Source organism: Lynx rufus, unplaced genomic scaffold (genome assembly GCF_022079265.1).
Source record: "Lynx rufus isolate CCGP_SWC_20201006 ecotype Redwood Valley unplaced genomic scaffold, mLynRuf1.p SCAF_8, whole genome shotgun sequence".
NCBI lineage: Eukaryota > Metazoa > Chordata > Mammalia > Carnivora > Felidae > Lynx > Lynx rufus.
In genome coordinates, this window is record NW_025814896.1 from 44,954,485 (window position 1) to 44,981,449 (window position 26,965).

At 42.6% G+C, this 26,965-nt stretch overlaps 1 protein-coding gene across 1 annotated transcript in view; it reads left to right on the forward strand.

Moving 5' to 3' along the window:
• RIN2 (Ras and Rab interactor 2) overlaps positions 1–26,965 on the forward strand; it is a 225,731-nt gene that overhangs the window by 110,829 nt on the left and 87,937 nt on the right. Inside the window, exon 3 of the mRNA XM_047068694.1 lies at positions 5,734–5,826. Coding sequence (XP_046924650.1) covers positions 5,770–5,826 — 57 coding nt within the window. The 5' untranslated portion in view covers positions 5,734–5,769. The remainder of the gene's footprint in view (positions 1–5,733; positions 5,827–26,965) is intronic.

The following is a 26,965-nucleotide window of genomic DNA, read 5'->3' on the forward strand; positions in this document are numbered from 1 at the left end:
GGTGTTACCACTTAACATGTGGAGCTTTTCAAGTAAGGAGCCTGAGAAGACACATACTTTTTTAAAAAAAATTTTTTTTTCAAGTTTATTTTTGAGAGAGAGAGAGAGAGCACAAGGGGAGAGGGGAGAGGGATAGAGAGAGAGGGAGACATAGAATCTGAAGCAGGCTCCAGGCGCTGAACTGTCAACACAGAGCCAGATGTGGGGCTTGAACCCATGAACCTTGAGATCATGACCTGAGCTGAAGTTGGTTGCTTAACTGGCTGAGCCACCCAGGTGCCCCAAGACACATACTTTTGAAATGTCAAAAGAGACTGGCCTGGGAGGTAGCCACCCTCTCTCCCTTCACAGCCATGTTTCCAGATGGGCAGAGTGCACCAGCCTTGAGGACTGAGCCATGCTTAAGAGAAGTGGTTACCTAGGGAAAAAATAGGGATGTCTGTAGGGAAATGCAAGCTGGAGAAGCAGGAAGCTAATCCTTGAATGGCCCAAGGAGTAAAATGAGGGTGATGGGTGGGAGGTGACAGAGACAGTTTCCCATCCAAGTAAAGGAGGAGTTTCTTGACAGCTGAGCTTCCCGCCTGTTGCCCAAGGTGGCGTGCATTGCCCTTGGTGGAAGTGTTCACACCTTCACCATGGGGGCACCAGCATGTCGTAGACTCTGGGTCTAACGTTCTCTCTTGTCTAGCAAAAGAGCGGGATGCAGGATTGAAAGCGAGAGATGGCTAATGTCTGGGAAAAGACAAGAGCCCCAAATAAGGGTCCTTGCCCCATTTTTATTAGGATCAGAAGGCTTACAAACATGGCCATGGACGTGCACAAAGGGACAATGAATTTGTGAACATTAACTGTGGATCTGAGGGAAAGGGGGTCTTGAGGATATTCGGGGTTAGGGGTTTGGGTTAATACAAAAGGAAATCTGGGCGCCAGGCAGTCGGGAGGAGAGTTGTTTACAGCGGACATGAGGCAGCACCTCTGTTTATCTTAGCTAGCCTAGGGACCAGACAGACAGGGGAAATAACCTGAGGGTTGACAAGGCACCTTTTCTTTTTTTAACCATCTCCGCTCTGGGCTGTTTTGCCTGCAACGCAGCCATCCATAGTCCAATTCACCAGTTTACCTAACCTGGCCCTATCCTCCCGTGAAAGCAGCTTTTCTGCTACAGTACTAAATTGGGGGTGCTTCCCCCTGAATATCTAATCTTGTTTATTTCATATACCTATGTATTGGGCACCTTTGCGCCTGTTCCTATTTTAGGCCTTTGCCTCTCTCTCTCTATTCTGGGGGCTCTGCACCCCCTCTCTATTTTGGAGTGCCTTTGCACCTCCCTATTCTTGGGGTGTCTTTGCACCCCCCTATTCTTGGGGTGCCAGTCTGGTTTACCCAAACTTGGGTGTGAGCATTTTATGGCTTTGTATTTCTTTATGCTTTGTTAACCCATTGGTGTAAGCCCGGGGGATTCCTAGGCTTATCTCTCACACCAGCAAAGCTAATGCAGCGTGGATATGGCGAGAGTCTCTGGGAGGCACCAGTTTTCCAAGGATGCAAGGGGTGGACCTCCAGTGCAATTAACCCCATTGTCGGGCCAGTCCTAGGAGTGGAGAAATGCTCCTTGATTAAAAAAAAAAAAAAAAAAAATTATTTGATAGTCCTGGGAAATTAGTCCTGGGAAAATTGAGGTACTGAATGTTGTTTCCAATTCTATTTAAAAATACACTTATTAGTAAGAGGGCTGGGAATACAGTTCTTTGCTTCTCATTTCTTCCAATGAACTAGTTTCTCTTTTCAATGAAAAAATTGCATAATCTTAAAACTTAAGAGAAAAAAAAAAGGTTCACTATCAACTGAGGGAAAATCAGTGCTGGACAGTGATACAAAATGCTTAAAGAAAAAAATTTTAAAAATTCATGTAATTTGAATTGTCAAGCCAGAGCCTGGAATCGAGTTTTTCTGTCCAGCTTGTAAAATCCCTGGTAATACAAAGATAATTATGGAAATATTCAGAGACTTTCCCTGGATCCAGACACAGAGCCGCCCCACTGGCTTTTACCTCTTAGTAAAGAGGAAAAGCATTCAAAAGACAGACCTGCCGTCATTGGAGCCACTTAAAGAACCAGCAAAAAGGTGACGTGCATTTCTCAGGATTGGCCTTGACCTGACAGGTCCCCAGGGGTGAGTCATTTTCTCCTTCTTCAGTCAGTTTGGCTGTAAAATAATTATAATAATGAGATCTTGTTTACTAAGAGCTGAAGTCCACTTCGCCTTGTCTCATTCAGCTGCCAGAAAGGAGAGGAAGAGAGGTAGTGATTAGAAGGCTTTTGTGGCTAACTGTCGTAGCAGCTCGGTGTTGAGAACCCATGCCTTGAATAAGAGAAGTCTCTTGTAAATTGGACTTGTGAGTAGTGGGTGCCTGTGTAAGTGTCCCTCTGCTTCTCCTGTGGGTCTGCACTTGTGACCTGAAGCAAACAAATAGGAAGGGTAGTTTGACTAAATAAATGGCGGGAAGGGGAGGAAGGAGCCTCCATCTCGGTCGGACCCTCCATCTTGCCAAGATCTGGCCTGTGGCCAAGTAGAGCAAAAGCTGCGAGAGTGCCAGTGGCTCAACCGAGCCCCACTGATCAGTGGCCTGGAAGCTGGGCACTCGGTGTCTCTCTCCCTGCAGCCAGTCTTCAGCCAGGGTCCGGGTGGTGGTGCCTCAGTGCCTGTCCTCAGTGGCTCTCAGTTGAACGAGCTGGACAGTGAGCCTGGAGCCTGGACTGACCACTCAGTGAGTCCTTTACGCTGAAAATTCAGAACAGACCTTCACCTCAGCAGTGGCTCTTGGGGCCACCTGAGAAGCCACGGCTAGGTTTACTCTCCAGTGGCAGAGCCTGGTGTTTGTGTGAGAGAGGAATACTCACTTCCTGCCTTTGTCCCTTAGCTGACTGGAGCAGCCGGCTTCGTTTACATTCCTCTAGTGGTGTTATTGAAAAGCCTTGGCAGCTCCCAAATGTCCCACTAGGGCTTTTCCCCACCCCACCCCACCCCCCACTATCTTTTTTTTTTTTAATTTATTTTTTTCTAGCTTTTAGCTAGCATCTGGAAAGATCCACTGGATGCGATGGGCTCATTTTTCAAGAATCCGCTTTACCTTCAGGGAAATCAGGAAAGGAGCAAGCTCTCAATGTATAAATGTGGAGGAATTTTACAACCTCTCAAACTACTGCACCTTTTTTGTTTCAGTCCAGCATGTTACTGGAATGGTTTTAGGACGGAACTGCTAGTGTAACCCCTTGGGGTAGGGAGGGGTGAGGAGCCATGAATGGAAAGAAGTTATCCATTTTAAATTGTATTACAATCTGTCCTTATTGAGTTAAAGTCTTAGAGGTTATGGTTTGGGAAGGAAACTTGTTACAATGGTAAGGAACTTAAACCAGAACTTTTGGGGGGGATCTTAAGAACTATATATATATATATATATGGTTTTTTTTTTTTTTAATGAGAATAATCTATGATGTGCTGCTGTCCGCTTGGATTTCATTCAACTGGAAGGACCTGTGGTCTTGCTTGGCAGCCTGCTCTTATCACCTGCTGTCATCTTCCTCCTGGAGGAGCTTTTTGAAGAAGGAGAGAGGCAACCTGCATTTTCCTGAAGAAATGTGATAGGTCTGCCTGCCTGGCACGCACGGAATCTACACTGGATGGTTCCCTGAGGACCGCTTGAGGTTGAAGTGCATGCATGCAATTTTCAGGCAGCTAATTAAACTAGTAAACTTCTGGAATCCAGACTGCTCCCTGGCTATAGGCGAAATGCCCTGCCTGTCGTGGCTCATCAGAAGGGGTTTGTCTATGGAAATTTTAGGAACAGAACAAAGAGACTTCGATCTGCATGAGGAAGGAAGTCTTGGCTCTTGCCAGCAGCTCCTTAACTGCTGCGTGATGTCAAATCCCTCGCCTAGAAAACGTCTGAAAGGAAAAGAATTGCACATTAGGCTTGGTTTCAGGAAGTGTTCTTTCTTTACGTGTGTGCTTCTGCATGGAAACAGTTAATCATGTGCTCCCTCAGGTTACGGTGTGGCTCCCTGTCTCCTCTTAGTTCCGAACACAGCCCTGTGTTTTCATTCTGGAGTCGCTCCAATCTGTGGACTTTGCTAGTAAGTGATGAACTTCAAAGGCCTTGGAGCTGGGGTTCCGTTCAGCTGCTGAGCCTGACAACCTGAAGATCCAGAGTCAGCAGAATTGCAAAGGAGAGCTCCCGTCTTCTCAGGAGGTTTTGGAATGCTCGCCTCCATCCCAGCAAGTGGAAAGCAACACAGGGAAGGCACCTCTGAACCTTTACAGAGAGGGAGCCATGGAGGGAGGACTAAATTGGCGAGGGTTCCCGAAGGAGGGATGGGTAGCACTGCGTTACTGTCTTCCTATAGATGAGATTCTACAGATCAACAGAGTCCCCTATGAATGTGAACATAGGGGCAAATCTTGAGGCCAAAATGAGCCTCTTGCCAAAAAGTATTCTTTGCTAATGCACATGTAGCTCTCTGCTAAGTAATTATGCTTTTCCACTTGTTGAAATGTCCCTTTGGTGCTATTGGCTCTCTGCCCCCCCCACCCACCCACCCACCTCCCCCCCCCCCCCCCGGCAATAATGAAATTGCTTTTGCAAATTGGCAGCAGCTACTGTGGCTTTGGCTTTGGTGCCTCCCGACCCCACCCCTGCAGCTCAACCCCCTTTAATATTCCTTAATGTGGCGTGACCTGTTTTCACTTTATTGTCCTTATACCATGTTGGTGATGGTCAGGACGAGCTTTGTCTTGAGCGTGTTATGGCAAACAGAAGAGATTGTGAGCAGGAGAACAGTTTTATACTTGCTCCTGGCCCAGCCTCCCTGGGTAAGGAAGGTTTAGGGATGCCCCCCTCTCCAGGTCTGCACTGCACGCTGGCTGGGGTAAGGCCAGCTGCCTGGGTGTGCGTGTGTTTTACTTAGGAGTGGACACTGAAGGCTTTGTAGCCAAGAGGGAAGATTATCGAGTTTTGATGCTCAAGTGAGGGAAATTCCAAGCTGAAATGACCACAGTTATGATTCAGAATCATATCATGCCTTTAAATTTTTCTCTGCATTCCAAAATGCACTGCCCCCCTCCCCTTGGGTTATCATGGAGCTGTTTCCGTGTTGTTTCTTATACAAACTTATCTCTGTAAACAGGGACGTAGGATTTCATCTCAATCTTTGATTTCTAAGGAGAAAATAAAGGGATTTATTCCCAGTGCCCTTGTGTTGACCTTGCCTGGGGGAGAGGGCTAGCAGAGCTGATGATGACCTCATCTCATTCCGGCAGGATTTCCTGGGACATGCAGGGCCTCATTCTTCTGCTGTCCCTCTGTGTTCGGCCACATTAAGTCCATAAGCTTCAGAGCAGATTACGGTGACATCTAATATCGGTCCCTTTAGGACTCGAGCATGAGGTCAAGCAAACATACAAAGCAATCATTATACTTTCCGCAGTCCCAGAGACCTTCTGCGTCAGCTGGAGAAACAGGAGGTGGGGCAGTGAGGTGGGGCACAGACTAGGAACTGAGCTGTCTGGAGCAGGAAATCAGCCTGAAAGGGGATGGAAGGGCTTTGGTGGGAAATAAATGGCACTGTGTTGTTGACGGAAAAAGATCTTGGCAGGACTGTTGTTGTGAGTGTTCTGTGGCTTAGAAAGGAATTTCCTACAGGCTGGACTAACCATTAAAAATATCTCTACCTTCAGGAGTCCCGGGCGTGCAATAGAGCATCGCTGGGGGAGATGTCAGCTTGGACCATGGGTGCCCGCGGTCTGGACAAGCGAGGAAGTTTCTTTAAGGTAAAAGGAAGCCTTGATTGGGATTTCTAATGGGCAGGCTTTCTCACTTTGCTGGGCTGCTTGAGGAGCTGCAGAGTGAAGCCTGTTCTGAGCCAGCTCTGGAGGGGTGGGGGGGTGGGGGGAAGCTTGCCTGAACCCAGCTGCGAGCTGTTACTGGGTTTACAGTAGGTTGGAGTTTTTGTGACCTAGTGATTCCAGACAGGCCCGGGATCTAGGGCCTGCGAGATGCAACCCTGTATAAAACAGTTGAGGCAATCTTTATCTGTTCCTTTTTCAACTGGATGGTTTTATGATAGAAGCTGGATTTTGCATTCCAGTCAACCGATGCTGTAGGCAAGTGTGTTTTGCACTTTACTTGACTGTATGAATCACGTAGGTCCTCTTTAAAGAACAACAACAACAACAACAACAAAAAACAGATTCCTGGGTCTCACCCTAGACTGATTGTTATTTGCTGGTGTATTTTATCAAATACTTAGAGGCCTCTTATGATCAGGCAAGAGAGAACCAAGGCATGATTAAAACTGTGCCACTCTCCATATGCATATAGATGTTAATGGGTTGAAATTACCTTGCTAGTTTAATGAGATTCTAAATGGGTATTTTATATACTCTGTGTGTATGTTGTAAATTAAGACTTGGCGGTCATTTCAAATTTGCACTTGGGAATTCATTTCCTTCTTATGGCTTTTGCTTTGTATAAAAAACAAGATCATGTAAAGGAGTAAAAAAATGGAGGTAAAATGTGCATTTGAAATCTGTCATAGGAAAGTGTTCAAACATCCTATCTTTTTCCTCAAAGGAGGAATAACACAGGAGCCTCCTAATTACCGAGGAAAATGGACAATGTTTACTAATTCTCCCATCTTGATGGGTTGCAAGTGTGTATTAACTTGCATGTATATGCTTCCCATTTGCAAAAGACTAAACTGATTTACTATGTCAATTTTGGACTCCATAAAAATCTATCAGAAGAGCCTTGTTGATACAGCAAAGCTAAATTCAACAAGCCAACCACAGTAAGGAAGGACATCATCAGGACACAGTCCCACTGGTGTGCAAGTGGGAGGACGGGAGACATCTTCATAGGGTTCAGAGGTCTGGGCTTGGGTCCCTTAAGCTGTATTTTCCAAAGCAGAGAATTGATCGGATTTCAGCAGAGTATGTGGCATAATAGTTCCGGATTGGTGGATTCAGCAAGACAATGGTCTTGAATAGAATCTTGGCAAGTTAACTATTGTTTGATGAGCAAGCTTTTCCCAGGTGAGCAAACTGTTTGCCAGGACAAATTGTCTTGTAGGAATTTCCTGCAGCAAATAGCAAAGTGATTTGTTGGTTTAAAGCCTTAACATCCTGGGTACGAATATCCTGGAAGAAATAGTTATGTTGACACAGATGGTCTCGATTCTCCGTCCTCATAGTTATGTGATGTGGATGTAGCCAGCTCTGTTCTTCATTCGTTTACTCAACTTGGAATAAAGCTGTACAACATCCACCCACTTGAGGCAGACGAGGGACTTTTCAAGTCTCTTATACACCAGGCACTAACCCACCAGGCTCCTGACTCATCTCCAGTTCCTGGATCCTGTGTTATGTGGAGATACTTACTTCATCCTGGTATAGGGGACAAACCCACCCCCCTCCTTAACCCAAGACGCTGCCTACATCAGCCTAACTATTGGTTAGTCTGTAATTACCACCTTATGCTCAGGAAATATGGGGCGGGGAGGGGGGTGGAATCTTACATAGCAGTTAGACTTTATAGTCAAAGCAAAAGAAGAAAATCAAGTATGGTCAAAATTGCCTTTGAAAATTCCTGAGGGAGGGTCCATATTGGACTCAATACCACCTGTTGATTTCATGGTAGCCAGTGTGTCCTGAAGTCCTGGGGAGAAAAAAAATTTTTTTTCAGTTGGACAGCAGGTAAAGCAGATAACTTGTATTTCTGGGCTATGTCCTATGAAAGAATCAATCAGGCAAGAAGCGAGAGGCCTGCCTGACCCCAATGAAGACAAGTCTTGCTCATCTCTCCTGCGTCACATGTCCTGGAAGAAAATGTTGGCCAAGAGGTCTGCACTGTTTAACTTGGTATCGTCTTTCTTTTTTTTCTTCTTCTTTTCTTCCCCAGAGCTTAAATTGTTTAAGTTACATACTCCAAGGTAATGGTACATTTTATACTTCTTTTCTTTCTTTTCTCTTCTTCATAGATAATATTATTCTTTATGATGACTATTCCATAATTAATGATGGAGTAGTATTAGTTATTATAATATTAAGTAAATAAATATGATTGTTAGTTATTATTAATGATTTCACAATTTAGGCATGTAGTTATCCGCAAGGATGAAGTCAACTGCCCTTTGGACACAGGTCAGGTGGGTTAAGGCACCTTTGTGTCTTGCAACTTATCTGAGTCATTTCCATGAGCCAGGATAGATAGAAAACCACAAACCGAAGCTTACCAGTTGGTTAGCAATTCTGATTTTGAAAATACAAATTGAATAAGGGAAGATAATGATGAAAAAGAGGCCTGGTGATTGTCTTTCAATTATCTACACTTTACACAAAATCACATGAGCCCTAATAGCTGAGAAATGTGTATGGAATTCATCTGTGAGCCAAGAATGTAACCAAGTATTCTTACACTTCATGAAATTGTCCTGTCTGGTTATAGGGCATCACTGATGTTTGGGAAGCACAGCATGGCAGTAAGAGTCATTCCAAAATTTAGCCCTCCCCCCACCTCCCTAGGTATATGGAGTCAACCTCAGGTCTCAAAGTCCACTTCTTCAGGAAAGATTTTTCAGGAACACCACATTGGGGTATATATTCTCAGAGCCCCATTTACTTCTCACATGAAACATTATTTTCTTTTATGACTTGTAATGTGTTTAGTATTGTGAATATTTGATTGGCTACTGAAGATTGTCTGAGCATTCTGGGGTGGTTGACAGTGCCCCATGGTTATTATTCATGTGGAATCACATCCTGGAAGCCTGGCCACAGAAATCCTATCCTGGACAAACACATTTTCCACAGTCCTTCCCATCATGAAGCACCATCGTGAATTTTTTCAGAAATGCATCTTCCTGGTCTACAAGGTGTCCATTAAAACATATACGGGGAAGCAGGTGATGCCCTGGACAAAGCAACCAGAGTTATCTGCACGTCAATATAGAAGTGAACACCTGTTACTATACATTTCAGGATGTATTGTGTGAAAGAGCTTGTGTAAGAAAGACATCATCTAGGCTAGAAAAGCTCTAGGTGGTTCTGCACTAGCAGACAAACTCAAAGTTAGCTTTGATCCCTCCTTTCCTGAATAGCAAAGCTTCCTCCAAGCCACCCACACCCCTCCCCCATCCAGAGGCCCAGTTCTGGCAGATTCCTCTCAAGTCACCAAACTCCCCACCATCCTCCTTCCTCTACAGACACTTTCCCATTTCTGTTCTCATTCTTTCATTTCTGGGCACTACAGATGATGCCTTTAATGTGTCTGCACTACCACCAGGCGTGTTTATTTCCAAACCATCCCATCATCCATTTTGCCTGCTTGCAGACTCTGGCTTTATGCTGGGCCCAGGACTGGTCTGTATTCTTTACCTTGACAGTTGAGGTCTTCTGGCTCTCCTTTCCCTGCTTCTTCCTCCACTGGTCCTACCACTGTGCCCTCTTGGGTCTGCTGCTGTGGTCCAAACCTGCAGGTGCCCAGATTCCAGGCTTGGCCCATCCCTCCTCCTCCCCCTCACCTTCCACCTCTCCCCACCAGGCTCCTAACTACCCTTCCAGGCTGACATAGACACACTGTATCCATTGACAAAGGAACTCACATGGTCTGAGCTGATATCTACCTTTATTTTTGTCTGAAGATAAAATTGTGGTAGATGGCCTAGCTATGGCTCCAGCATGGTACCAGGAAGTAAACTTCAATTCATACATAACTTTAGCTCTGCCTTGAGTGATTTCCTCTGTCCTTTTGTTGCTGTTTCCTTGTCCCCGAGGGGGCAGCCTCTTATGGCAGAGAACAATTCCAGAAGAGGACCAGTGTGTATTGCCCACTTAACAATCCAATTTCTTCCAGGAGTGCCTGGGTGAGCCTGCCCTGTGCCATGTACAAGTTGGTAGAGTTCTCTGTTTCTCAGTGACTGCTTCCCAGCCTCCTTTGCCCCCAGGACAGGAGAACAGTTGGTCTTAAATGACCAGGAAAAAAATACGTTTGGACTCCAGGGATCCTGCCCTCCTGTGTTTCCCAACCGCTCCCTTCTGCGGGGACATGCTCTGAGCCTGGGCTCACAAACCAGCTGGGAAGTTTGAGGGCACAGTTCAGCAGCAGAGGCTAAGTTTGAGAAATCCTTTTTTGGTCATTTTGAATGGTTTGGATAACAGGTGCATCATGTTTCAGACCTTTCAGAGAAGCCATAGAAGAGAGCTCTCTGGCACCATAAAGAATAGAGTGTGACTAGTTTTGAAGAAACCTGATTGCTAAAATGTGACTGTACAAAATAGATAAACCAGAGGTGATGATTCACTTCACCCTGACTGCCTTCCCTTAACTATCAGTCTTTCCTCAGCATTTGAAATGTTATTCTGTTTTCAAAAATTCTGTCTGCGGGCAGATTTTCAATCATCCAGAAGTGGTGCAATTGCACACCTTGGGTGATTCCCAGCATTCAAACTTCCAGACTATTCTTGGTGTGGAGAGTCATTTCTTTCAGGCACAGTCCAGTACAGCAATTCACTATTGTGTGACCGTGGACAGAGATGGCAGGGGCTTGAAAAGTAATGAATGGAACCAAAATCACATTTTAGTCAGTAATTTCATTGGACAAATCCTTACGTGGCTCTGTGGACACTTAAAAGCCAAAGGTATGAGCGCCACACCCTTAATCTTTTAGCATGCCCCCTGGACAGTGAATGGACATCACCTCACATGCCAGACAGCCAGGGAGGCACCATGTACCAGTCTATACTCAAGAAAGGACTAAACACCCTGCAGTGAGAACAAAATAGAGATTAGAGATTTGGTCAGAGCAGATGACATATTGATAATTATTCATAATAATGTTGCAAAGCATAGCTGACGTCAGTATTTGGTGTATCTTTTGTTTTCCATAAATAAATTCTTCCCAGATGCTTAAACCTGGAGAGGGCTTAGAGAGGTGCTGTCCCTTGGAAATATGAAGTCAGCTACAGGGGTCATTTTAAATGTTCTAGTAGCCACATTTAAAAAAAAAAGTGAAATTGATTTTAATAATATGTTTTATTTAACTTAGTATATCTAAAATATTGTCATGTAAATGTGTAATCGATATGAAAGTATGAATCAGATATTCTATATACTTTTTTTTTTGTACCATGACTTTGAAATCTGGTTTGTACTTTACACTGAGCACATCTCAATTCAGACTAGCCACATTTCAAGTGCTCGGTTGCCACATGTGGCTGGTGGCTGCCGTTTTGGACAGTTGGAGGGCTACATTTTATGTTGTCTAAACCACCTCCTGTTACAGATGGGTAAACTGAGGTCCAGGGTAAACTGAAGTGCCAGGACTGGTTCATCTATAGGACTGATGGGAACTGGACCTGACTTTTTCCTGAGGCACCCTACCCTATGTAGCCCACCCAAGGGGTCCACTCTGATCCCTTTCCCCTTCTTCCAGTGGGATTTCCCAGGAAACTCCATCCAGAGAGGTCATGAGGACAGTGATGTCTCTTTGGAAGAGAGATTGGCTTTTTTGGATGCACATGCTTGTCTCTCACCATCTGCTCCAGATCCCTCCAGGACACATATCAGTCCCCCAGGGCATGACTTTCTAGGAATGCCATCAAATTATTAGACAGCAGTTCCCAGTTGTGTTTTCAAAAAGCGATGGATTTCATGGTTTTATTGGATAGCTTTTCTAGCACATTTTGGCCATTCATTTCTTTCTTCTTCTTTTTTTTTAAGATTTCTTTAAATGTTTATTTTTTTGAGAGAGAGAGAGAGAGCGCACACAGACATGTGAGTGGGGGAGGGGCAGAGGTGGGGGACAGAAGATTAGTAGCAGGCTCTGTGCTGACAGTGAGCCCAATGCAGGGCTCATGAACCATGAGATCATGAGATCATGACCTGAGCTGAAGCTGGACGCTCAACTGAACCACCCAGTTGTCCCTGGCCATTCATTTCTGATATTAAATATTACATTTTGGGCTGCAACACATTCTCACTTGCTTTAAGGAACTTTTTTAAAAAAAAAACAAAATCAGAAGTAAAATAGATTTCCTTGGTTCCCCTCAACCACATATTTCTCCAGGATTACGTATAACTCTGAGTTTTCATTATCAGTGGGATACCAAGGAGGGAGATGTAGATTTGAAGGAGTATTAAAGGACTATTATGTCAACATACAATTGTCAGAAAGTTAAAACATAACTCTCATACAATATGGAACGAACATCTGTCAAAGCTTTATTCATCCCATGCATGAAACCAGGAAACCAGCATAAATCTGGTTCAAAGAACACTTTGACAAGTGTCATATCTGTAGTGTATACCTGTTAAAAAGTCCTTCTGTAATAAGTTTACCAAGTTAAAAATCAAAACTGGTTAAAGTCCTACAGGCAATAAAACTCTAATCTTTGGGATAATCTTTTTTTTTTTTTTTGAACAGAAATCTCCAGGCTGACATGTAACCATCCAGTACCCAAGCTGTTCATTAGTTCCACATAGCAAAGTCAAACATAGGTACATCCCCGTAGGTAATTAAATAATCTTTAGGTGATTTTGTTAAATAATGCTCAAGCACAGTGCTCAAAAACAAAAGGGCTCTTCTGCCTGGAAACTTTAAAACCTTCTAATAAACAACTCTTGGGCAAAAGGGGAAATGCAAAATAGAATTACAGAATTTCTAAAAAATAATCAGAACACTATGGCAAAATGGAATTACATAATTTCTAAAAAGTAATTAAAACACTACCTGTTAGAATCCATGTCATATATTTAAAGCAGAGGTCAGAGGAAAATTCATAGCATTAAACATGTCAAAAAAGACATGTCCCACCCACCTTTTGGCCTTATTTTCAAGTTTTAAATAGTGTTCTTTATTAACACTGAAATGGCTTATTCCCTGCCTCTTCTATGACCCTCCCCTTTCCTCGTCCCCATCTTTCTCCAACCAGGGATTGTGCCTTTAAAGAGTGTATTTCTTCAGTGAGGTCATAGAACCATGGGAAAGCTTGCTCTGACTTTGATTTAGAGGTGATTTCTCCTTAGAGGAGAAACTTCCTGTTCACTGGGGAATCAAAGATATATTAATAGCATTAATTTCTGGACTCTTTTTCATAATGGAAAAGCCTCACAATGATATTTTGGATATTGCTCTGATACCTAAAGTCAAATACCAGAGGCTGATAAAATCCTTGCGTGTAAGTTTTACGGACTGAGGTGCCAATGTATGTGGAGCCTAATTTCCCAGGACAGATTTTCTTTCAAACATCTTTACATGGTAAGCAAAAACTATTTTCACAACAAATTTGAAGCTCTATTATCTATTGCTATATAACTAATTGCCCCCACACCTTAGTGACTTAAAACAAGTGTCTGTACCTCACTGTTTCTGGAGGTCAGAAACCTAGGCTTGTTTAATGGAGTGCCTCTGGTGCTGGGTCACTACGAGATCACTGCCGAGTTGTTGTCTGGGCTGTATTCTCATCAGGTGAATCAAACGGAGAGCCTACTTCAAACTCACTTGGCAGGTGTCTATCCCTCTCCACAGGGCTGGCCTCAGGACAAGGCAGATGGCTTCCCCCCAAGGTGAGCCATATAGGAGAAAACAAGAGAGACAAAAGCTAGAGTCTGTTTATAACCTGATCTTGAGAGTGATGCCCCATTACTTCTGCCGTGTTCTGTTTGTTAGAAGCCAGTCAGGTAATCCAGCCCTAACTCAAGGGGGCATCACTCAAAGGTGTGACTACAAGGATGTCTTGAGTTTGCCAGCCATCTTAGAGACAAAGACATAGGCAAATAGTTTAGTTACAAAGTCAAAAACCTACAGGGCCAGACAGAATGATGGGAGTGAAATGAATAAGTGGGCCTGTCTGGTGTTGGGCAGGTAGTTTTGGTGGGAACACAACTGGCGGGAGGGCACCAGACCCTACCAGGAGGGGGATGCTGCTAACTCAGTTCCAGCCAGATGCTGTCACAAGAGAATGAATCTGGGTCCTCTGATGTTTTTCAAGAGAGGCCAGAAATCTAGATTTTTATGTAAGAGAAACCCAATTTGTTTCAAATTTTAAAGATTTTATTTTTTTAAAGTAATCTCTACACTCAACATGGGGCTCAAATTCACAACCCTGAGATCAAGAGTCACATGCTCTATGACTGAGCCAGCCAGGTGTCCCAAGAACCTTTAAAAGTACAGTGAGGATGGAAGAAAATGCTTCTGAGGACAGGCTCTGATCTGGGGTCTATCAGTTTGAACTCCTACTTAGTTAGCTGGAAGAAAGATCAGGAATGTGGAAAGTTCAGTCTCCTAACACTCCTGACCCCCCAGGAGGCTCGGGGGTTGTGCAAAGGATGCAGAGGCCCCAGCGGCTATTTCTCTTGGGGACCTCACATCCAGCAGTGACAGAGCCTGTGAGTTCTGACTGAACCCTGAGATACAGAGGATCATCCATGGATGGACTGAGGGAAACTTAGGCAAAGAGGCAGCAAGTTTCTCCAGGCCTTGACAGTGCCTTGGATCAGCCCATGGTCACCAGGGTCTGTAGGGATCATAAGTTGTAGAAACTCCTCCTCCCACCATCAAGAGCAGCTTCTCATGTTTAGCTGACGGGGCACCAAGAGCCTACTATCCCAGATGTTAAAGGTGTCAAGGGAGGAGCTAGTTTGGGATACAGAGTCTTCTTTCTGCTTTGTCTTATCTTATAAAAAGGAGAATGGCTTGCCAAAAATATCTCTCCTTCCTTCCTTCCTGTAATTCCATTTTGAGTTAATAAGTAGCACTTAACTGGCAGAATGTCAGGTGATAACATTAGTCATTCACAACTTAGTATAAAGTAGGGCTTTATGAACCACTAGCTGAGATCAGCTTAGAGAAGAAATTTGAGTTCATGTGCATTGAGGAGAAGGGGATAGAATAAGGCAAATCGGGATTCCTGAGGGGAAGGATGGACCTCAGGGACCCACTGTGGGTGGGCCAGGCAGCATGGGCACCAGTCACCCAGAGTGGAGAGGATGTCAGGAAGTAATAGGTTGAGATACAGATAATCATATCTTTTGGATAGTCTCCAAACACCATTGCCCTGAACCTGGAGGCTGAGTGGTTCTACATGGGCCCTTTATTTAGGACACATCTTTTACCACCAAAAGAAAAGTGTCTCCATTCACAGCACACTGACACAAAATGTGTGAGCTTTTCCCACACCAAACAATTTATTCCCCAATTCTCTGTGGACACTAGCTGGGCATTCAAGTCTGACATTAAATAAACAGAGTTAGTCTAGACGTCACAGGTTAAGGGCTCATTCCCAGAAGACTGCTCCCACTTCAGATACCAATCACAAGCAGTGAGTTCCCAGATTATCCCCACTTCTGTCCAACCTGACTATAAATCAGTGGCTCCCACAACCCCTCTTTAGGTACAGTAATTCCCTAGAATGGCTCCCAGAACTCAGGGAAACGAATCACCTACTATTACCAGTGTCTTATAAAGGATACAGGTGAATAACTAGATGAAGAGATACATAGAGGAGGTTCTGGAAGGGTCTTGAGCACAGGAGCTTTTGTCCCCATAGAGTTTGGGATGTGCCTCTCTTGGCTTCACCAATCAGAAGCTCTTCAAACCCCTGCATTCAGAGTTTTTATGGAGACTCATTATGTAGGCACAGTTGATTCAATCATAGGCCATTAGTGATTAGCTCCATCCCCAGCCCCACTTTCTTCCCCAGTGGTGGGGTCAGGGGTGGGGCTGAAAATTCCAGCTCTGTAATCACAGGGTTGGTTACCCTGGCTATGAGCCCCCATTCTAAAGCTATCCAGGGGCTACCTGCCACCAGTCATCTCATTACTATAAACCCAGGTATGAACCAAGGGGTCTTGCAGTGAATAACAAAAGATGCTCCTATTACTTCTATCATTTAGGAAATTCCAAGGGTTTTAGAGCTATGTGTCAGGAGGCCCAAGGAGAATGAGAACCATCACAAAGACAAACCCTATAAGCACAAACCATTCCCCTTCAGGTGGCACCGTTAATGGACAGATGGGAGTTTTTGATGACAAATCCAGCCAGTCTGAAAGGCAAAGCACAACCCCATTAGCAATGTCCTGGGAGATACAGATGCTGACATTATCTTCCCAAGCCAGTGTCAGAGTAAAGGGAAGAAAGTGAAGAACAAAGGGCTTTATGTTTAGTTAAAATATGAGGTCTTGCTCTGAGGTCTTGGGAGGAAGAGTCTACCTCAATGCCAGCTTCTTCTCTTCCTTGTCAGTTTGAATTGGAGATTTGCATCATCTGTGCAGGACCAGATGTCGGGTGGAGGCTTCTTTAGCTATAAGATGCATATCCAAGGTTTAAGTTCCTGAAGTTTGGCTGCCATCTGAGTAGTAAGGGGGGCCTGGTTTAGTTCCTTCCAAGGAGATTCAAGGGCAGTCTCTGTTTTTACTGATTCCAAATCAGAAGAGTGGGAGTAAATTGGAGACATTAGTTTGGAGAGTTGTAACCGGATTTTCGAGTAAACTAGAAGAAATCAGGATCCAGTCCAAATTATAGGTCTATAACAGAGCCTCAAGAAAATTAACAAGCTTGGAATCTAATATAGATAACAATGTAAACATAATTTATTTTCTCTGCAATTACCCGCATTTTTAATAGTAAAACTAACTTGTTGCATTCAACTTTGCCTGATTATTTATATAAGTGTAGCAGAGAATAGTGATTGAGAAAGTTTTTTTAAAGACTGCTTTGCTGGAACCTTGCAAATATGTTACCAGGAAGATTTTTACATCTGTCTCAAATGTGACAATCCAGTCAGAGCCTTGGTAATATAGCCAATATTTCCAACTGTGTCCTTTTATAAGAACAGGTTCTCATTGAACTTACATAAATAATTATTTTGTCACAAAAAAAACACTCGAGTTTTTGAATTCTGGAGGCATCAGGTAGGGAGAAAGTATATGTTTCATCTTTCTTCACAAAGGTATATCTCAAGAAATTGTTAATAACTTGAGAGAAAAGAGAAAGGGATTTCCTAAAATCTGGAAGAGCAACACAATAGAAAACCAGTGATATTTTAAACAAGAAATCATAAAAACATAATCAGAATCCTCAGTTTATTTCTTGTTCTGCTTGAATTATTTCCATGCATTCTGGAAATTCTTACCCAGTTTAGTTGTATGATCTGAAAGTTATCTTGTATTCTAGGGTATAAGTCAGATTCCTTTCCATGGAATTTCTCTGAAGATGAAACACATTTGCAGGAATTTTGTAAAAGCCTCTGACTATAGCAATAACTGTAAATGACAAAAACTTAAACATGCCCATTATTAAATATTTGATGAGAATTCATTATAATGGAATTGACAAGGAAATTTGATTACTTCTGTGACATACCACATCTTGAAATAATAAATGACAAGTGATATCATATGAGGACATATCAGAGTTTTGGAACATTCGTATTAATAACATTTACCCACACAATGTGACCTAAGAAGGTTTATCATTACTTATTTGACAATGCTTCCCTTGTATTTTAACACATGAAATAAACCTAATTAGCTTAACATCTCTTTTTGTAAGGAGAGAGAACAAATCCTTTGAAATATTCTAGTTGTTCTATGGAAATTTTCAAAGTGAATTCAAGGTCAAGAAGACTTCATTTAGAATTTGACTTTAGAGAAGTTTGTCAAAAATATTAAAAGGTTTGGACAATTGGCCAAATAGGATCATAGGTCGCCATGAAACAATACATAGTTATCCATTTAACCAAAATGACAAAGACTTCACAGGCAAATACAGAGAGTTAAATAGTCATAAAAAGCCTTAACTTTTTTTTAATATTGAAAAGACTCAGGGTGTTTTTTTTTTCAAAGTAATCAAAGACCTGATAAAGACACAACAGAATCTTTGTTTTTCTAGCAAATTATGTTAAAGGTAAAGAAAACCTTTGTTTACGATTCCTTATTAAAAGCAGAGCAACAATCTAAGAAAACTGTGTCCCTTTAACAGAGAGAAAGACCAAATTCTAATTTTGTACCAGAGTACTTTTGGTATTAAAGCTCATTGTTAGATATATTTTCATCTTAGCCAGCTTGATCACATTTAAAAATTCCTTTTTAAAGATTCCTTTTCCACAAAACTTTTTTAAGTATTTTTTAAATTTTTATTTATTTTTGAGAGACAGAGCACTAGATGGGGAGAAGCAGAGAGAGGAAGACACAGAATCCGAAGCAGGCTCCAGGCTCTGACCTGTCAGCACAGAGCCCGACGCAGGGCTCGAATCCACAAACCATGAGATCATGACCTGAGCCGAAGTCAGATGTTTAACCGACTGAGCCACCCAGGCGCCCCTTTCCACAAAACTCCTATAACATTTTTTTCTGTATTCAGATGTTGTCCTAAGTTTTCCCTATGTAAATAACCAGCCTCACTTTAGGACAAAATTACTTTTTTTTCCCTCAACAAAAATGTATTTCCATTCCTCATACCTCCTCCCCCCTCCTCCTCCTTCTTCTCCTTCTTATTCATCATCTTCTTCTTCTTTTTTTTTTTTTTTTTCCAGTCCTGCTCCTTTCTGGCAGCTATCAGTTTGTCCTCTGCTGTTTCTGCTGGGCCTGTTTCTGCTATTTGTTTGTTTGTTTGTTTTAGATTTCACACATAAGTGAAATCATACAACATTTGTATTTCTCTGCCTGACTTATTTCACTTAGCATAATACCCCTTTAGGTCCATCCACATTGCTGCAAATAGTAAGCTCTCATTCTTTTTTATGGCTGAGTAATAGTCCATTACATATACATATATATATGCACACACACACACATATATATACACATACACACACACACACACACTTGTGGATGGACACTTGGGTTACTTCTATATCTTGGTTATTGTAAATAATGCTGCAATAAACATAAAGGTGAATATTATCTTTCTTAAATTAGAGGATTTTTTCTTGGGGGGGGGCGGGTAAATACCCAATGGTGGAATTACTGCCTCATCTGGCATTTCTATTTTTTTTGGGGGGGGAACCTCCATACTTTTTTCCACAGTGGTTGCACCAATTCACATTCCCACCAACAGTGAACTAAAGGGTTCCTTTTTCGCCACATCCTTGCCAACACTTGTTATTTCTAGTCTTTTTGATTTTAGCCATTCTGATAGGTGTGAGGTGATATCTCATTGTGGTTTTGATTTGCATTTTCCTGATGATGAGTGATTTTGAGCATCTTTTCATGTATCTGTTGGCCATCTGTCTGTCTTTGGAGAAATGTCTGCCCATTTTCAATCAGATTGTTTTTTCCTTGTACTTTCTTTTACTGACAGCAAACCTCCTACTTTTCTTGCATATAGACATGTTTCCTTTATTTTTAGTAGCTTTAACTGAATCTATCAATTAGAATTCTTAACCCTTAGGAGCCTGAACTAAGAAGTAAATGGTTGTGAACTGTCTTTTAAACTAGCATTCTATAAATTGGCAAATTAATGCATACTTTTTATGATTTTTAGAAATATGTGCTTTTTTTTTTTAATTTTTTTAAATTTATTTTTGAGACAGAGAGAGACAGAGCATGAGCAGGGGAGGGGCAGAGATAGAGGAGACACAGAATCTGAAGCAGGCTCCAGGTTCTGAGCTATCAGCACAGGGCCCAATGCGGGGCTTGAACTCACAGACTGTGAGACCGTGACCTGAGCTGAAGTTGGATGTTTAACCAACTGAGCCACTGAGGTGCCCCGAAATATGTGCTTTTTATAGTACATTTTTTTTAAAAAAAGCATGAAACATGTTTACTAATGAATCCAAATTTATCTTTTAGTTTCTCTCTATTAAGGAAGCCAAAAGTAGATAAACTTCTGTTTGGTATTTAGTGTTTCATTATTTTATCTTACTTGGAAATGATGTAGATATTGAATGAATTTAACTTAACTCATCACTTAACATAGCAAAACTAAGATTCCATGTTACCAGAAAGATTTGGGGTAACTATTTTAAAAGTTTACCTAAAAACTTCATCTTATTTACATCTATCCAATTTACTTATTCTTAACAATTGTGTTTAGATTACCCACAAAACCTTTCATGAAACATCAGACAAATGTTTCATGAAACATTATTTCAAGTTATTTTTTGCTGGCAAATTTTGTAACGGGATAACACAAACTTAGGAAACCTAAGGTGAGATAAAAGCCTTATATTCAACGTCGATAACTCTAAGACATGTCTTTATTAATTAACAAAGTTAAACTAGCTTTTATTTACCGAAAATCATCCTAGATCACATGAACTTGAAAAACATTTGTGTTAGTTTCTATTGTATTTCTGAGATTTAGAAATGCTTTATTTATGAGCGTTTGTGTTTAAGTCAATTAAAGAGTCATTTACAAATTAATTTTAACAATGCCATTCAGGGGTAAAAAAATGTCTCACATCTGCAATAGACACACCTAAACATATAAAGGGAGACTTTATAGTGATTGTTTTAAAGTGTTTAGACATGAAACAGGTATGGTATTAAAAACTCACTAGTTTAAAAAGGAAAGTTGGATCCAAACTGTCTTCTGGTCAATGGAATAAGCTAAGGTTACCTGCTCAGATGACTAATTTTTGTTTTTTGTTTTTTTGCTAATATTTATGGACAAGATATAGGATTTTTCATTCATCTAAATTTTAAATGATCTTTCCCCATTTTGTTTAACCTCTGATAAGAATTACTTCACTGAGGGTTATGCTTTTAATATTTTCATCTCAAAGTCAGAGGGAAGATGCAGGTTCCTCCAAGAAGAACCTTGGTTTCCTAAGGCCAATAATTTACAAACATTTTGAGATTTAAAAAAAAAAGGGAGAGGTTTTGGAATTGGTAAAAGGAATAGGTGAACCTTGAATTACCTAAAGCTACATTTCTAGTTTTGTAAAGATTTGTAAGAGAAGGACAGTTGCTTTTAATTTCTCAGAGAACTGGGTTGTAGCTTGGACATTAAGGACTGTGATACCTATCCACCTATGTTGGAATGTTTTATTGTTGTGGTTTTGGTTTTGGTTTTGGTTTCTCTTAGCTATTTATGGGGAAAATGTAGCTGTTCCTCAGTAAATCTGAGTCATATCAATTCTGGGAGGGGCTCACAGAGGGCCCTCCTTCAAAGGTAGATATGGGGTATCTATAAGGTCATTACCTTGGTGGACTTTTGTTTATGATCCTGTAAAGGCAATTCAGACAGAGGATAGCTAGAATGAGTACTCAAATAAAGGAGGATATAGGGAAGTAGTAAGAATTAAGCTAGTCTTATAGTCTTTTTGTGTTAGGTAATTTTTGTGTCTTTTTAATTTTTTATCAGCATTTTGCAACAACTCAGTGAAGCTAGTTTTGGAATTTTGAAGCTTTTGCTTTAAGTGCACTTCTTTTTTTTTTTTTTTTTAATTTCTTTTTTATTTTTATTTTTGGGACAGAGAGAGACAGAGCATGAACGGGCGAGGGGCAGAGAGAGAGGGAGACACAGAATCGGAAACAGGCTCCAGGCTCTGAGCCATCAGCCCAGAGCCCGACGCGGGGCTCGAACTCACGGACCGCGAGATCGTGACCTGGCCGAAGTCGGACGCTTAACCGACTGCGCCACCCAGGCGCCCCTAAGTGCACTTCTTAAATGATCTAGTCTAATTGGAATGTTTCCCATTATGGCCACTGTAATTCTAGGTTGTAATTCCCCTGAGGGCTGGCAGCAGTTTGGTAGGACCCTAGCCACAAATGGGATTTAATTCACATTTCTGTCCAGCTAAATCTAACCTCAAATGGGGGTGCAACTCACACTTCTGTCCAGTCTTATTTTGGGGTTCCCAACCTGACAGTTACCAATCCAAGTTCATTAGGACACAGAACAAGCTTAGTAAGATTTTACCATTTTTATAGGTATTTATAGCTTCCAGGGCTATAGTTCTTAGATATAAAGTCAGCAGGTGTGCTGGAAGGTGGGACACATAACTCTTTGGATTTTAAAGGATCTCATGTAAGCAAATTTTATTGACCTCATGCCTTCTGCTGGACCCAGTCCAGCTCAGATCAGAACCAGTCAGATCCTGGACCCAGTTCGGTTTTTAAATTAGACCCAGTTCAAGCCCTGTTGGTAACCACCACCAGTTCCCAAAGTGGAAAGGGCTGGGGCTTTCCACTCTAAAACCTGGGAATGGCGGTCTGAAAAGCTAGGGGCTTGGCTCTGGGCAGAAGCTTTCACCAGTTCAAACTGATCTGCCTTGTACTGGACCGGGAGCTCCACACAAAAAGAGAGGAGGAACTTACTCATGGTCTTCTTCAGAAGTCATGAGAGACACCATGAACTGAAAGATCAAGGCTACCACAACATGTTTATCATTGTCCACAGGGCATTCCCTTCGGATCCTGTATCTGTCACCAAATCTGTTAAGCAATAAAAATTCAGCTGAGTAATCTAAAAGACCAAATTGGTTGTATTGAATGATTCATGAATTGGGCAGCATCCCATTGTAGCAAATAGAAAGGGGTCCTGTAGAGCTGCAGCAAAGGAAAGGTTTTGAAAGGTAGAGGGAGGGAAAAGGGAAATTATTAGCAAAGAATCCATTTTTTCAGGCAAGGTTGCCCTCCCAAGGGGAACACAGGGGATCCATCAGTGAATTTCTTAGTGCCGACCAGGAAAAATTCCATGTTGACTAGTTGAAGGTTACAATCCACCAGGGGTGGGGGTACAGGTCGCTGAAACTGAACTTAGGTATTAAGTCTTGGTTTTACTGATGTGGGCCCTTAACATAAATGACTCCATTTTGGACCTGTGGTTTTTATTTTAATAGCATGTGTATTAGGTTAGGGAGCAGTTGATACTCTAAATGTGGTCCCTGGACCGGCAGCATTGGCATGGCCCAGAGTTTGTTAGCAAGGCAGTCTCGACTACTAGTTCTTGAGGTGTGGTGTCAGCTTCCAACATTGGCCTCACCTGGAAACTTCTTAGAAATGTAGATTGTTGGATTCCACCCCATACCTCATGATTCACACACAGGGGTGTCCAGCCATCTGTGTTTTAATAAGACCGCCAGGGGATTCATGTTTGGGAACTGCCATACTCTATTTGAATGAATAGACAGGATGGTACAAAAAGCATGGAAATGTCTGCGTTCTAGAGCTGATTTCATGTTCTTGTCTGGAAAATGGATTCTATCACCTTCCCAGCTGGGTTGTGAGCATCAATCTGTTCAGAGGTAGTATTTTGATTCTTTCAGTCATTACCCCCTTTACAGGTGTGGGTATGATTGCCCCTGTCTGATACGATGTTCTATTTTGTTTTCTGTTGCTTCCTCAAGACACCTCCACGTTTCATTTTCTCTCTCAAGAGCAGCTGCACACAGACACACTAGTGGAGACCCTCAGAGGCAGGATGACTCAGCTGCTCAGAGCTTTGTAATGGACAGAAGCAAAATTGCCCCATTGAGCCCCTGGTTGTTGCAACACCTAATGTTGCCACTTACCCTCAGGTGCTCAAATTTTCTCTGTGCTAAGGATCAGAGATGTGGGCCCCTCCCGTCCTCAGCAAAAGCTTGGGAGAAATGAATTCAGACTCTACTGTTGGTATGCACTGCCATTTACCAGAGGAACAGAAGAACAAGCAGAAGCAACATGTCCTTTACTAAATGCCCAGCATTTTGGTGAAAACTACTGTTTTGGTGCCACTCCATAGGCACAACCCAACCTTTCTGCTTACTCAATGACTTTTTAGATTTTATGTTTAATTTCAGAAACAGTATTCCAGGCATTGTTCTAAGCACTTTAAACCCGTTTACTTATTTAATCCTCATGTTATCATTATGCCCATTTTACAGAGGAGAAAACTGAGACATGGAGAGCTTATGAAACTTGCCCAGGGTCACACAGTTTGTGGATTCTGTAGTGGTTCCATGGTGATTGTGCTTTAACTTGGAAGGCATTTCATAGAGATGGGACCTATCACCCTTGGGGCTTTAAAATTCTGAGTCTGTGCCTTGGCCACCTCTGAAATGAGAAACGGGTTCCCCTCCTTCCCCTACTTTCCATGTCATTGTCCCTGTGTTTGACGCTTATTCATGGAGATGTGAGGCTCACCCGACTTTCCCTGCTCCACACCCATAGCTGTCCCTTTCAAATAGCCGCCAGTCAGATTTCCTGACTCAGAAAGTGGGCCTTGTTCTTTTCAAAGATGACCCCGAATACATACTTCATCGGAATTGGGTTTACTAACTTGCTGAAGCCAGAGAGAACACACCAGAAGGAGCATGGGGCCGGGGGGGGGGGTGGAGGATGTCTCAGTAAGAGGGACTTGGGAGGGACTTATAGGATTTGGGCTTGTGCTGGCTAATTCTAAAGAAGGAAGGGTTGCAGATTTAGGGAAGAAAAATACAGGACATGCAGCTGAATTTGAATTTCAGATATAGCATAAATATATAATGCTTTCGATGCAATATTGGGGACATACTTATGCTAAAAATTATTCATTGTTTATCTAAAATTGAAATTTAACTGGACACTCTGTGTTTTATCTGGCCACCCTGAGGAGAATTTGAGTGTTTTCAGGAAGCTAGGGCAATTTGGGGACCGAGTAGCTAAATAATTTTTATCTAGAAGGCAGGAGGAAGAAAGAGAGCCCAGGGTAGCTGTGGTAAAGCAGCTGACACTCAGTGTCGGAAGAGGGGGCCGTTTAGTCATTTTTGTGGTTTGGGCACCCTGTGTTCTGCCTTGTTCCAGACCTGGTGGCCAGTGGCCTTGTTGAATCCATTTGTTGACATTCTGTGTACCTTATTGATGCTCACTTGGGAACCAGCCAGGAGCATTGCTTACTTTCACATTCCACTTCCAGATTCTGGGCTTGTTTCAGAGTCTCTCGAGATGCTAATGTCTCAAAGATGCAGGTCACTTGGGGTTCTGGTCCAGGACAGCCAGTTCAGTCTAGGCCACTGGTTCTCTGGAAATATTTTTGGTTGTTACACCATGTGGCTGGAGGTGTGACTGGCTGGCTTCCTACAATGCACAGGCTGCTGCCACAACAAAGAATGATCTGATCCCAAATTGCCATCGTGTGGAGGCTGAGAAAACGTGGTGTGCAATGTAAATTAGGAAATAACCCATTTCTGAGGTTTTCCTAACTATCTCTGGGGCATGCCTTCCAGAACTAAAGGAAATAAAATAAAGGAAATAAAGGAAATAAAAGCAAGAAAAGTGTGTGTGTGTGTGTGTGTGTGTGTGTGTTTAGCACCTGCTGTCCTGAACTGGTATCATGTGGGACTAGTTCAGTGCCTGGTGTTTAATAGTATGTGTTCAGTAAACATGCTGACTGCATGAAAAAAAAACATGTAATGCATATATGTGTGTATTATACATGTATTGTTCATTTATTCAACCTGTATTGTTCCAGCACCTACAGTGGCAGGGCCAGTCCTGGGCACTATGTGTGTGGTGATGGGGGAAACAAGATAATACTTAGAGAAATCTGAGCTTGAAGGATGCGGAGGAGGGGCAGGGCTGCCTGTGTGGATGATCGGGGAGGACTGGAGTGCTGGCTGGGTGAGGAGTTGGCATTCCATTCTTAGTGCTGTTGGACCCCATGATGGGTTTTGAAGAAGGGAGCACCATGATCCAACATATATGCAACCCTCAGAAACCTCACTTGGTCTTAACTCCCTGTCTACATTCCATCAACCAAGAAAACTGAAGTGCAGCTCGGATCCTGCCTGGGTTCCCTCAAAGGACCCAAAGCCTCCTCCCACCCAGTCCACTTATGGCCAGCTTGTTAGCCCTTCCCTGCACTTGTCCATATGTCCAGGAGCTCTCTCCCCACATCACTCTCTCAAAACTCCTCAGTGAGTCTCGTGGTCCCCTTCAGGTTTCTGTGCCTCACCCCCACCTTTTCATCTTTATCCTGCACAGTGTTTGGTCTGTCAGGAGTCCTGAGCTTTATGTTTTCCTTCTCTGTCCCTTAGTTCAAAACCACACAGCGAACACTGGGATAGAGCTGACTCCCCACTTAGAAGCTGAGAGAGGAAGGAAGATTGCAAACTCTTATTATCTATTTGTTGTTAGGCCTGCCCCATGTTTTTGGAAATAACCCCTGTACCTGAAATCTGTGGTGGGTGCTGGAGAAGACCAGCAGAGAGAAGGAGACAATCACTTAGAACAAAGTCCACAAACCATGACCTGTCGGGCACCTGTTTTTGTAATTGGGACACAGCCATGCCTATCCATCTATGTATTGTCTATGGCTGTTTCCGTCCACAACAGGGAAGCTGAGTTGCTATAGAGAGAGTTGCCTGCAAATCATAAAATATTTACTTTCTGGCTCTCTATAGAAAAAGTTTGGTGATTGCTGACTTGGAAAATAATTGCATTTTGTCACTGCATCTTCAAAGGCAATCATAAGGGTGGGTAGCCATGTCTCTACTTACTTTACAAATGAACAAACATACGCCACTGCCAGTAAGAGCTGGGTCTCTGAGGGCAGAGCCCATTCTCTTTCCTGAATCACACTATCTGCCTCATATAGGTCATCAGAAACAGCTAGAATGAATACAGCAAAGGTCTCAACCTCAGAGACCTACAGGGGCCAGGTGGATCATGCAGACTAGGAAAGCCAACCCAGGCGGAAGTTGATAAATAGCAACAATATTTGACCATAGTACTGGGAAGAAATAGGGAATGGTGGAGACTGTCATGAACTGAGGAGCAGATGTCCCATTTAATTTTTTTAAAATTTATTTTGAGAGAGAGAGAAAGAGAGAGAATTCCAGGAAGACTCTGTGCTGTCCACACAGAGCCCATGGGGGGCTCAAACTCACTAACCGTGAGATCATGACCTGAGCTAAAATCAAGAAAGAGTGGACGCTCAACCGACTGAATCACCTAGGTTCCCCTTATATGGGAGAAGGCAACATCACCAGGATGACACAGTTTTTTTCT